Source organism: Aricia agestis, chromosome 15 (assembly GCF_905147365.1).
Source record: "Aricia agestis chromosome 15, ilAriAges1.1, whole genome shotgun sequence".
Taxonomy (NCBI): Eukaryota; Metazoa; Arthropoda; class Insecta; order Lepidoptera; family Lycaenidae; genus Aricia; species Aricia agestis.
The window spans coordinates 10,427,547-10,440,666 of NC_056420.1; the positions used below are offsets into that span (position 1 = coordinate 10,427,547).

At 37.3% G+C, this 13,120-nt stretch overlaps 1 protein-coding gene across 1 annotated transcript in view; it reads left to right on the forward strand.

Annotated features, from left to right (window-relative positions):
- The window catches only part of LOC121734087 (actin-binding Rho-activating protein-like), a 66,175-nt gene that overhangs the window by 16,348 nt on the left and 36,707 nt on the right, over window positions 1-13,120 (forward strand). Inside the window, exon 2 of the mRNA XM_042124500.1 lies at window positions 6,923-7,059. Coding sequence (XP_041980434.1) covers window positions 6,923-7,059 — 137 coding nt within the window. The remainder of the gene's footprint in view (window positions 1-6,922; window positions 7,060-13,120) is intronic.

The following is a 13,120-nucleotide window of genomic DNA, read 5'->3' on the forward strand; positions in this document are numbered from 1 at the left end:
CAAGAGTACCAAATATGGTTTTAAAAACAGAGCCTACACCACCAAACCATGCAGATCTACGGAATCTGTGATCAATTAAATGTGATATGGAATTATAATCTTCTACCAATTCGTCATTTCTAATAGTAAGTGGTTGTAATACATTATAACATTCTAGGGTATCGTCAAATTCTATTTCTACTTTATGGCATAAAAATCGTAATGTGCCAAGAATTGAATTTATATTGGTTATGTGCGATTGAAAATGCGATATATCTATTGGAGTGACAATATCTAAATAATCTGAACATATTTTTAATTGTCCTATTGGATCAAAGTAAATTCCCGGACTTGAATTTATTTGTTGAATAGAGTCTTGAGCCGCTAAGGCTGAAATGCTGAAATAGAAAGAAATTTACTTAAAATTATTTTACTTTAATTACTATTCTTATTATAAAGATTGAACCGATGCTGGTTTGATTTGATCAACATGATGTTTAACATGTCTACGGTTAATGAGCAGAGAAACAGTATTATAGCCATGAACTTTTACAATTTTGTATGGACCTTTCCATTGAGGGGATAAGGCCTTCCTTAAGCGTAAATGATTTTTTAAATAAACCAAATCTCCAACCTTATAAGACACGGGTCTAGTTTTGTTATCATAATAAATTTTTGAATTTTGTTTTGACTTAATGATGTTCTCAATCGCTTTCTCCCGAGCATGCTTTAATCGATGTTGTAACATTCGGACATATTCTGGATACGTGGCGTCATTGGTGTTTGAATTATAAACTGAATCTGGAAGATATGGCTTATGGCCAAATACGAGTTCGTAAGGTGTAAATTTTGTAGTGGTGTGAACAGCCGTATTATAAGATAGCATAGCTGTGTATACATATCGGGACCAATTATCTTGATTTTCATTTACAAAGGATTTGAGATACTCCTTGAGTGTAGAGTGACTACGCTCAAGTGCTCCTTGAGTTTGAGGATGGTAAGGAGTTGACCAGATTTGTTTTATTTTCAAAAAGTTGCAAGTCTTTTTGAATAAATCAGCGGTAAAATTTGTGCCTTGATCGGTAAGTATTGTTTTTGGAATTCCGAATAGTGAGATAAAATGAAGTAAACATTCGCTGGTCTCTTCAGCTGTTATTGTTCTAATGGGATACGCGACTGAATATTTTGTAAGATCGTCCTGTAAAGTCATAATAAATTTGATTTTCGCGGTACCTACTTCCGGTAAGGGTCCCACAATGTCAAGAGATATGCGTTGAAACGGTGCCGTAGAAGTTGTAGTAATTTGCATCGGTGCTCTATTTATTTGTCTGAAAGCTTTGTTTTCTTGACAAAGGGTGCATGATTTAACGTAATGTTCGACGTCAGCACGCATACGTTTCCAATAATACTTTTCTTTTATTCTGTCATACATTCTATTTGCTCCTAGATGACCGGAAATGGGTAAATCATGGTTCTCTTTTAGAATCTTATTTATTTCACTTAACGAAGGATACATGATGTTATTATGATAGATGTGAAGTTGAATATTTGTGCCATCAAAGAGGTAGGCTAGTATGTTGTATATTTTAACGAAAGAGAATCTGTCAAAATTACTTCTGAAATCGGTTAGAGCGATTTCGTTGTACGTAGGATAGAACATAATTATTTGATCACGTGTATGCTTCAGAGCTTTGTATAAATCTGGGTAAGTACATTCGTCAAAATGATTGACTTTGATATATAAAAAGAGGTGTCTTTTATCAAAAAATAGCTCATTAAATGTGTATAATTCTCTTTCCATTTCTAAAAATTCTTTGACAACCGGATGTGGACAATTACTTAATATTTCTTGCACGTATGGTACTGATTCATCTAAATCTATTGAAGTTGGTACAATGAATAATTTTTGCGATGCCTTTAGAAGGGTTTCATTATGTTCATGGATTATGGTATTGTAAGATCTAGTAGGTGATTTTAAGAATTTAGAATAATTTTCATCGACAACAGGTAAGTCAGGCGTAGGAGGTTTATCAACGATCACAGGTAAGTTAGACGTAGGAGATTCCAGTGGTATTGAAGATCCTGGTTCGGGGTAAGTAGATACGTTTTCATCAATGTTATCAGGAATAGGAGTATCAACAGGTATAGAAGATTCCGGTTGTGCTGAAGTTCCTGGCTCAGGGTGAGTATTTACATTTTTATTATTAGAATCAGTGTCTGAGTTAGGATTTGCATTATTAGAGTCAGTGTATGGAATAGGATTTTCAGTGTCTGTTACTAGTTCATTAGTCATTGGTAAGTAGTCAAGTATGTCATGTTGGAATTCTGGAAAATCAACATTAAAATCGATAGGAGACATAGATACGTCAGGTACATCAGCAGGAGATGTTGGATTCGGCGGAGTGGACAATAGTTGAGAATCATTGCTAGGATTGGTAAGCTCTTTGTTTTCAGGATATATTGGATTAACAGGATACCTTGAGAGTGCGTCAGCCGCTGAATTTAATTTACCTTTTCTATAAACAATTTCATATTCAAATTCTTCTAATTTTAATCTCCATCTTTGCAGTTTACTGCTAGGATCTTTATGATTGAATAACCATTTTAATGGTCTATGATCAGTCACTATCTGAAATCTACGTCCAAAAAGATAGGGTCTAAATGTTTTGCAGCCAAAAAGAATGGCTAGCAATTCCTTTTCTGTAGTACTGTAATTACACTCACTTTTATTCAAGGTTCGAGACGCAAAGGCTATTGGTTGGTCTTTACCAATCTGTCCTTGGGACAAGACGGCACCTATTGCATAATTTGACGCATCACAGGTTAATATAAAAGGTTGTGTGAAATTAGGATAGGCTAGAAGAGGAGCAGTAGTAATTTTGGATTTCAGTGTCTCAAAGGATAATTGTTGTTGATTCTCCCAATTAAAAGGAACATTCTTTTTTAATAAATTTGTAAGTGGTTTGGAAATAGTAGAAAATTCAGGGATGAATCGGCGATAATATGAGACTAGGCCTAGGAAGGATTTTATGTCTTTTGGACACTTGGGAATAGGAAAGTTTGTAACAGCTTTAACCTTGTCAGGATTTGGTTTTACTCCTTTTTCGGTTATTATATGTCCTAGGTAGCCTACTTCTCGTCTTAGAAATTCACATTTATCTGGTTGGAGTTTGAGATTGAATTTACGTAGTCTTTGGAATATAGCAGTCAAATTCTCGATGTGTGTGTCAAGGTCATACGAATAGGAAACAATGTCATCAAGAAATACATAGCAGCGAATACCCTGAAGTCCTGATAAAATAGTGTTCATAAGTCTTTGGAAAGTAGCAGGCGCATTTTTCAGCCCGAAAGGCATTCTAAGGAATTGGTAGTGTCCCTCTGGAACGTTGAAAGCGGTCTTTGGTTTATCTGATTCATTTAAAGGGATTTGGTGAAATCCGGAAGCTAAGTCCATTGTGGAAAAATATTTACTATTACCAAGTTGATCTAGGATTTCTGCAATTTGAGGAAGCGGGTAAGTATCTCCTATTGTTACATCATTTAATTTACGGTAGTCAATAACAACTCTCCATTTTTGTTCGTTAGATGCATCTAATTTTTTTGGAACCACCCATATGGGTGAAGACCATGGTGAATCAGAGGGTTCAATGATATTTTGTTCCAGCATTTTTCAATTTGTTTACGAACTTCAGCTTTGTGGACTTCAGGGAATCGGTAAGACTTAGTATGTATTGGTATATCAGAAGTCGTTTTGATTTCGTGTTTCAGGGCATTAGTATGTGTCAAGCTTTCGTCAGGTAAGTGAAAAATATCAGAGAAAGTAGCACAGAGATTAAAGAGAGCAGATTTTTCTTCGTTATTTAAGTGTGATACTCTAAGTTGATTAAGAACTCGGGTTGTCCGTCTTAAATTATCCGTAGGTTGTGTTATATCAATTTTATTTACAGAAACAGTGGGATTTTTGTCAAAGTCTTTTGTATCAAATGGTGTTAATTTTAATTTTAAATTTGAGTTGATTGTAGCTGATTCTTCGGATGTATTAACTATTGTTATATTAATGCGATTATTTGATTTGACTTTTACTAAGCAGTTTGCTACTAATAAATTATTTGAAATGTGCTGGTCTAAAATTAATCCTTCTTTGATTTCAGGGTTTACGACGGAACATTCAATGACGGTTTCACTTCTAGCAGGAATAATGTAGGCTGGATCTCGGAAATATAGTGGAAGAGACATTTTTGTGAATAACAATAAATTTTTATTATAATCGATTTTGCAGTTATTAGAATTTAGCATGTCCGATCCTATTATGCCATCGTATGGTAAGTGGATATTTTCAATAACATGGAACTGGTGAGTAATACCAAATTTAGCTAATTTGATTTTAAGATTAAAATATCCCAGAGTTTGTATGGAATCGACTGAGGAATCTATTCCTTTTAAATTAATAAATTCTTTTGTGAGTTTAGGGAAATTGGATAGGCATGATTTTTTTATTAGGCTTACAGAGGATCCAGAGTCTACTAATAAGGTAAGTGGGAATTCTGAAACAGGGGAGTCAACTAGGACATATGGTAAGAGTGTTTTTGTAGGATCATTAATTATCTCAAAAATATTTGATCTGGATTCAGAGGATTTAGGATTAATAGATACAGTGGAATTTGGATTTGGCACAGTGGATTTTGAACGCGATACAGTGGATTTTGAACACGATACAGTGGGTTTTGAATACGATACAGTGGATTTTGAGCTCGATACAGTGGGTTTTGAATACGATACAGTGGATTTTGAGCTCGATACAGTGGATTTTGAACATGATACAGTGGGTTTTGAATACGATACAGTGGATTTTGAGCTCGATACAGTGGATTTTGAACATGATACAGTGGGTTTTGAATACGATACAGTGGGTTTTTGCAACTTGCCCATGTAGCGGGGTTGCGTAGATTTAGTAATTGCACCACTTGTGCGTTGATTTAGAAAAGTGTCGGTTTTATGAGCTTGTCCCGCATGACACCGGGACGAGACTTTAATTAGTTTTTTGGGACGTCGTCGACGGTATCATAGCCTTCTTCGGCATTCATTTGTTCACGAGGATTTTCGTCGTTAAAGGATGTGAAATTAACTCGTTGGTAATTTGGTCTGTTAAAATTTTGATTTCTATTATTATTATACTCCCGTTTCCTACACTCATCAATTGTGTGACCGACATTCTTACAATAACGGCAAACCTGGGGTGAGTTAGCGCCACTCTGATCTTGAACGCGGTTGCTATTGTTATTATTATAACGCATAGGATTTGGAAAGCGATTATTATAATTATTTTGGTTTAGAAATCGGCGGTTGGTGTTAAAACTAGGCTTGGAAGAAAGCGATTTAGGTTGGGGATTTTGTTTGTATAAAAATTGCTGGATTTTCTCCTCGGAAATGGCTATATTTATTGCTTCGTTTAATGTTTTAGGTGACTTGCACCTCACTACGTTTGAAATACGAGGTACAAGTCCCATTTGAAAGTGATGGAGAGCAAGCTCTTCCATTGCTGCAGTGCGACCTATCATTTCTCTACTTTTGCTACCATGTGCTATTGAAATTTCTGTTAATAGTTGTGACAAACATGTTTCGACTCTTAGGGCGTATTGACTAACAGGCTCGCTTACTTGCTGTTTGCATTCTTGCAAGTCTGTTAATAAATGTGCGTAGTGTTTCCGTTCACTAAATTGTATTTTAAGAAAATCTTTTAGTTGTGACCAATTTACAAATTCTTTTATTGAACAGGTCGTTTGGGCTCTGCCCTGTAATTGACATAGGATATATTTGAAAACGATATCTTTTTGTTGTTCGGAAGCTAAATCGTGGGCGTTACTGCAATTAACGAGAAAAGAATTTAACGATTCCCTAGCGCCATCGTAGGGTTTAATGAATTTAAGTAAGGTAGAGAGATCTAACTCCACTTTTGGCGAAATAGTGGTCTGCGTCTTCTTTTTAGACCTGGTGAGAGGCCCAGGTTGAGAGGATGGGGCTGTTTCGTCCTCGGGTTCGTTAATATTTACTTCAAATTTAGGACTAGGCGCTCTAGATTCCGACATTTTAATCTTATACAAAACACACACAAATAATAAAAATACAAAAACACAAAAATTTGAAAAAAGAAATTGCAATGACCAAAGTGGAATAAATGAACGACTCACAGGAATGCGGCGATAAGGGCTTGTATAAACATCCGTGCGGCGTGCGGACGGCGTCGGCTGCTGGATTTCGTGGAACTCGGCGCGCTGGACCCGGCGAATGTACCGAACAGGAACACAGGAACCGCGGACTCGTTACACTTTCGATTTGTTTCGGATTTAGAATATTGGAATTCGATTTAAAGTTCGTGAGGCGTACCCGGGATTAACTTTTAAAATCCCCTTGAGCTGCCACCAATTTGTTATACGGGATTACTATTTTCCCTTTTTAAAAAAAGATTTATTATAATTAAACTGAAATAGTACTTGAATTAAACAAAAAATTAGAATTGAGACAACTGTCGCGGTCAGGAGTCGGAGATGGAATGTGTGGAAGGGGTCTGGACTGAAGCGTAGGACGATAGGAGAAATGCGGGATCAGCAAAGTCGGAAAGCTAGGGTGAGCATGATAGGGTACAGATGCGGGATATAACAGTACGCCTTGAGCCCGGCGATCGAATCAAGAAATTCCGTAACGAAAAACACCTAGCATGCGTCTAACGCCGCTTCAGTTTGGCAGACTTCAGCTAAGTGTGGCTCGGGCTGTGCCGGTCTGTGCCAGAATTCACTTGTGTGCGTGAGAGTTTAGTCTGCGAATTGTAATTGCACAATTTGATAAAAAATGCTATGCATTTATGCAATAGCTTTACAGCGGCAGTCGCCGAGTGCCACGTGTATTTTTATTTTTCAAATACTGAGATATAACTTTCTTTTCCCAGAGTTCATCGCTCACAGACCTGATATCGGCGTTCGACACGAAGGCTCAGACGCACACGGAGCTACAGAAAATAACTGCCTTCAGTGGACAGTTCGATAAGAGCGTGAAGCCGACGTTCTCAAAGGACGAGTATGGCAAGTAAGTAGCACGAGTATTACCATTATAAGGCTTCAATCTCGAAATCAGAAGAATAAAAAAATCGGGCAGCTCATAGATTTATATGGATAAGCCGTCTTGTACGTCGCGCAGCGCGCAGTTTGCCGCTAGACGGCTTATCCTGTATCCATATTATAAATATATTTGATCGTGGGAGAGCCATGCTTCGGCACGAATGGGCCGGCTCGACCGGATAAATACCACGTTCTCACAGAAAACCGGCGTGAAACAGCGCTTGCGCTGTGCTTCGCCGAGTGAGTGAGTTTACCGGAGGCCCAATCTCCTAACCCCTACCCTATTCCCTTCCCTACCCTCAACTATTCCCTTCCCTTCCCTTCCCTACCCTCCCCTATTACCCTATTCCCTCTTAAAAGGCCGGCAACGCACTTGCAGCTCTTCTGATGCTGCGAGTGTCCATGGGCGACGGAAGTTGCTTTCCATCAGGTGACCCGTTTGCTCGTTTGCCCCCTTATTTCATAAAAAAAAAAAAAACTATACCAGGGCTTTGCAAACTGTGTCGCGACGCCCCGGGGCGTTGCGACATTGTCCTAGGCGTCGCATGTATTATGTCATTGATACATCCCGGTTTCAGATGCTATGCTCAGAAAATCTAACGCATCATTCACATTAGCCAGCCTTGCTGGCTTTAATAGCTTTCATAAATTATATTATCTTTTTTCAATTTTTATGCTTATGTTTTGATTTGGTCATTATTTCCTAATAAAAATATAAACGTCCAGATCGTGTTTATATGATAACCTATGTAGGCTAATCCTAAAATTGGAAAGTATTTTTGGGGGCTGGGTTGAGGGGCATCGTAAAGAAATGGCAAAGTCCCTAGGGCGTCACAGTACAAATAAATTTGGGAAGCCCTGATCTATACATTGTTGATCACGCGCCGCGGCCGCTCCCGCCCCGCTGCCCGCTGATTTCAAGACTAAGCAAGGGCCACTCACAACGTAAAGCGTTTACTAAAACATAACAGCTGTTTTATCCAATTCTCCTCAAGGCCTTAGACAACTTTGTATGAAACGGGCAACGGCTGATATTATTGAAAGTCGGAAAATTGCTACCATAGAAAAGTTTATGCATTTTGTGTTACAGCTAGAACTCGAAGTACGTCTAGGTCTAGTTTTAGCTAGTTAGAACTAGGTGTAACAATTTACACTCGGTTAAATCTAGTATAAGCCGATTGTTTTCCTGTAAAACTATTAATTGTATCTGCTATTCTGTCGGGAATTAGATACTACACGTGATAAAATTTTATGTACCTATTTAGTTTACAGTTGTGTTTAAAATTGTGCGCGTGTCGCAACAACTCAAAATATTAAAAAAATACGTGTGGCACTCGGGCACTGCCGCGATAAAGCTATTGCATAGCATTTTAATCAAATTATGCAATTATAATTTTCATACGTCTAGTCACACGCACACAAACGCCGTGCCGAAGTCTGGCATCGCTATGTATCGGAGTGGGCTGTGTTAGGTTTACTTTCGTTTCGGAATTTCTTTATTCGGTATTTATTCATAGCCCGCAATAAAAGCTTATATGCAATTAGCTTAAAAATATTCCGGCCCGTCTACAATAATACCAAATGTTATTGATAATATTGACATTGAATGAATAGATGAGGAAATGCTCAGAAAGGCTCATTGTTCATCATATCCCTCCACTATATTGACGTCCATTATTTGAGACTTTACTGAACTACCGTAGAGGATACAAATGAAAATCTATTTTCACATGTGTACGCCAAAGACCAATAAATAATAATTACTAAAAATAACATTAATGTATTTTTTTAAAGTTAAACTAATTAGCGCCCGTACATTTTTAATTCTTCTTCACTCTAAGTTTCATCAAAAAAGTTGATCATAAGAGGGCAGACGGCCACACTTATTAATTTTAATTAATATTATATTTTTTGAATTAAATAATAATATAAATCATAAAATAAGTAAGAGCTTTCACACAATATTCTACTTCGACACTTTTACTCATAATTTTTTATTAAGATTATGCAAGAACACGACGGTGAAAACAAATAGTGGCCATGAATCTCAGAGCTAATCCTAGACTCGAGCATAAGAGGATTGAACCTTCTTATATCTAGTATTCACTGTTCTAGTATTCGCACAAAACTATTGCGCACAAGTTTGTATATCGCGCGGGTACATTTTTCCCGGGTAAAAGGTATCCTAAGTCCTTTCCCAGGGCACAAAGTATCTTCATACCAAATTGCATCAAATATCGATTAGGCGGTTTTAACGTAAAGAGGAAACAGACAGACAGACACACTTTTGCATTTATAATATTAATATGGATAATTATATATCAAACACTAGCTAGCGACATATTACGTTGTTAGTCATTTTGTCAAAATAATCGCTTTAACTTTTTGAAACAATAATAAGATTAATTAAAGACCAAAATTAGGAAAATTGTTCGTAGGAAAATTGGATTAAAGATTTGGATACTTTTGTCTTCAAACAAAATACAATGTGGCATCAATTTTCTTATCTTTTAAACGTCTTAGATAAAATATTAAGATCAAAAGGAAATGAAAGCGATAAAAAACTAATACTTTTATTCTATGTTTCAACAAATTCCTTATGATAATGTCAGTGCCTTATTAAATAGCGACGAACTCTCGAGAGAATTCCAGAAGTTAATTACTGTTTGATTTTCGTAAGACTAACATAGATTTGTAATCCGAATATTATTTATTGAATAACTAGGTGACGCTCGCAACGTGAGCCGTACATTTTTTCATGATAAAAAGTATCCTATGTCACCTTGGGTAGGAACCGATCAAGAATCCTTACCAGAAGCCTAACTGGGAACTGCCAGCTCAACAAACACCTTAACAGAATGGGTATTTGTAGCATAACGACGTGCAGATTCTGTGAGGAGGAGGATGAGACACCTATTCACCTTCTCCTTGACTGTTCGCTTGTCTAGGCCCTCAAAGGGCCTAGACAACCGGCAAGCGACTATCGTAAACGCCAACGCCAACGCAACAAAATGTATGGGATTTGATATTAGTATTCGCTAGCGAAGCGATGACTTATGTCAAATCGCATATATTTTGTTAGCGTTTACGATAATCGCTTGCCACTTGTCTACTAGGGCGGCTCTACTACAGAGCAGGAACAGGCACCTTGGTCGCCACGAATACTCATCCACCGAGGAAATGAGGGCGGCTCTACTACAGAGCAGGAACAGGCACCTTGGTCGCCACGAATACTCATTCACCGAGGAAATGAGGCACCAATCCCAAACATATCGTTCAGCTTATGAGCAGCATTGGGTTGGGGATGATACTCTAAGGGCCTGTTTCACCACTTTCTGATAAAGTGCCTAATAGGCTATTCATAACTTTTTTGACAGATTCTCCATACTTGATGTGTCAAGTTAATTGGTGGATAGCCTTATCAAGAAGTGGTGAAACAGGCCCTAAGTTTAGTGCGAAGGAGTCGCAATAGATCCTTATGGGTCGCAGTGACGTCAGGGCTAAAGCGACCTGCCTTCTTTAACAAAAAAAAAATCCAATGTCCTTTCCCGGGACCCAAAGTATCTCCATAAAAATTTCAGCTAAATGGGTTCAGCGGTTTGGGCGAGAAGAGAGCCATGCTTCGGCAAGAATGAGCCGGCTCAACCAGAGAAATACCACGTTCTCACAGAAAACCGGCGTGAAACGGCGCTTGCGCTGTGTTTCGCCGAGTGAGTGAGTTTACCGGAGGCCCAATCCCCTACCCTATTCTCTTCCCTACCCTCCTTTATTCCCTTCCCTTCCCTACCCTCCCCTTTAACCCTATTCCCTCTTAAAAGGCCGGCAACGCACCTGCAGCTCTTCTGATGCTGCGAGTGGGGACGGAAGTTGCTTTCCATCAGGTGACCCGTTTGCTCGCTTACCCCCTTATTTCATAAAAAAAGTATCTCTATATAAATTTCAGCTAAATGGGTTCAGCGGTTTGTGCGTGAAGAGGTAACAGACAGACACACTTTCGCATTTATAATATTAGTAAGTACGGATATTAAATTCGAATCCCGTGTAGTGCCTAAGACGACAAATTTACTGGAGCAAATAACAACCAAGAAAGGAATTTAATTAATTCTCTTTTCAGTTTAAAGTTTGGATGAAATATTATATCAATTTATCACTGCTATTGGAAATTATGAAATTATTAGGGACAGAAAAATTATATTTCCACTTTTTCAAAAAAGTTGAATGAAATACAAAATTTGTATAGTTTATTTAATGTTATAATGGTATTGTATTTAATGTTAAAATGGTTGTGTTGGTTATATTACGGAATATTAATTCCTATCAACAGAATTATATTCTCATGATTACCATTTATCAATGTCCTTTTCGATGAGGCCGTTAATATGAGCCCAAACATGAAACCTCCACTTTGGGTTTATACGAAGCTCGGTTCCTATAGAATCCAGGTGATGCTGCAGTAGCAGCATGTAAATATTTAGTGTTTATCTACTTCTTACTGGTTGTCGCAATCATAATGAGCCCAAACACGAAACCTCTGCTCTAAGTTGGCGAGGAGTTGGATATCCTATTGATTACCAGGTTATGCTGCAACACCAGGTCAACTTTCCATTATTATGTGCATACGTATATTGTATATTAAAACCCATCAAACGACTACAAGTTGCTTACGGCCTTTCATGAACCAGATAAACCCTGATTGTCCAGCACTGAGCAGGCTGATGATGATGAATTATAGCTAAGAACACTCTCGATCATGTCAGCTTTCAAACAAAAAAAACTAGATCAAAATCGGTCCACCCGTTTGGACGCTACGGTGCCACGGACAGATACACACACAGACAAACAGACAGACAGACAGACAGACACGTCAAACTTATAACACCCCTCTTTTTTGTCGGGGGTTAAAAAATGTTCTTGCTTTGATATAAAATGCAACCAAGTGTGTTTACCGAAAAATGACTTTGTAAGTACCATTATAATATTATTAGTACCGGAGCCCTAGAACAATTTTTTTCTTGATTACATACTATCAAGCTAATTTTTTGTGAGAAGCTTCATTTTGATAAGACGAACAACACTATTAACCTATCAATGTACAAAAAATCAGCTTGTTAGGGTTCCGTTTGAGGGTTCAGTAGTCAACCAAGTTTTGTTGATTACAGAACCCTATACGGAACTCTGAGCTGATTTTTTGTGTATTGATATATTAATGGTCATAATTATAATTTAAGAGTAACTCTTAAATTATAGTTATGACCATTAAGAGTTACTCTTAAATTATATGACTATTAATCTATCAATATACAAAAAATCAGCTGAGATAAAAAGTCCTACAAATAAAACAGTCCATATTTTAGGACCATGAATACAAAATATATCGATAACCGACATCACTTCACCACATAATTTTTAACGAAGGTTTCTCAAATTTTCCTATTCGTCAGATATCCTTCACCAGATTTTTAATAATATTATAACGTCTTCAGGCTATAAACGTAACGTAATAAACCTTTAAATGCATGGGAGTAGGTATATAATATACCTATAATATAAATCTGCTCTACATAGAATATAGCGACGAGAATATAATATAAGTATCTCAAGTTTAGTATTATAATATAATATTAATTTCTGAAATGCCCGGTAAACAAAATCTAAACCTATAGAAAATATCGCAAAATATTAAGGATATATTTTTTTAATTACTTAGCACCGGAAGCCAAAATCGTCATAATGCGACAAGAATTTTTACTAATGAAGCGTTTTGACGTTGTTTTCACTTTTTAGGGTTCCGTACCCAAAGGGTGAAAACGGGACCCTATTCATGAGACTTCGATGTCTGTCTGTCCGTCTGTCTGTCTCCAGGCTGTATCTCAAGAACCGTTATAGCTAGAGTTCTGAAATTTTCACAGATTGTGTTTAATATATGTTGCCGCTATAACAAAAAATACTGAAAACAAAATAAAGTTAATATTTAAGGGGGCTCCGATACAACAAACGTGATTTTTTGGCCTTTTTTGCTCGATATCAAT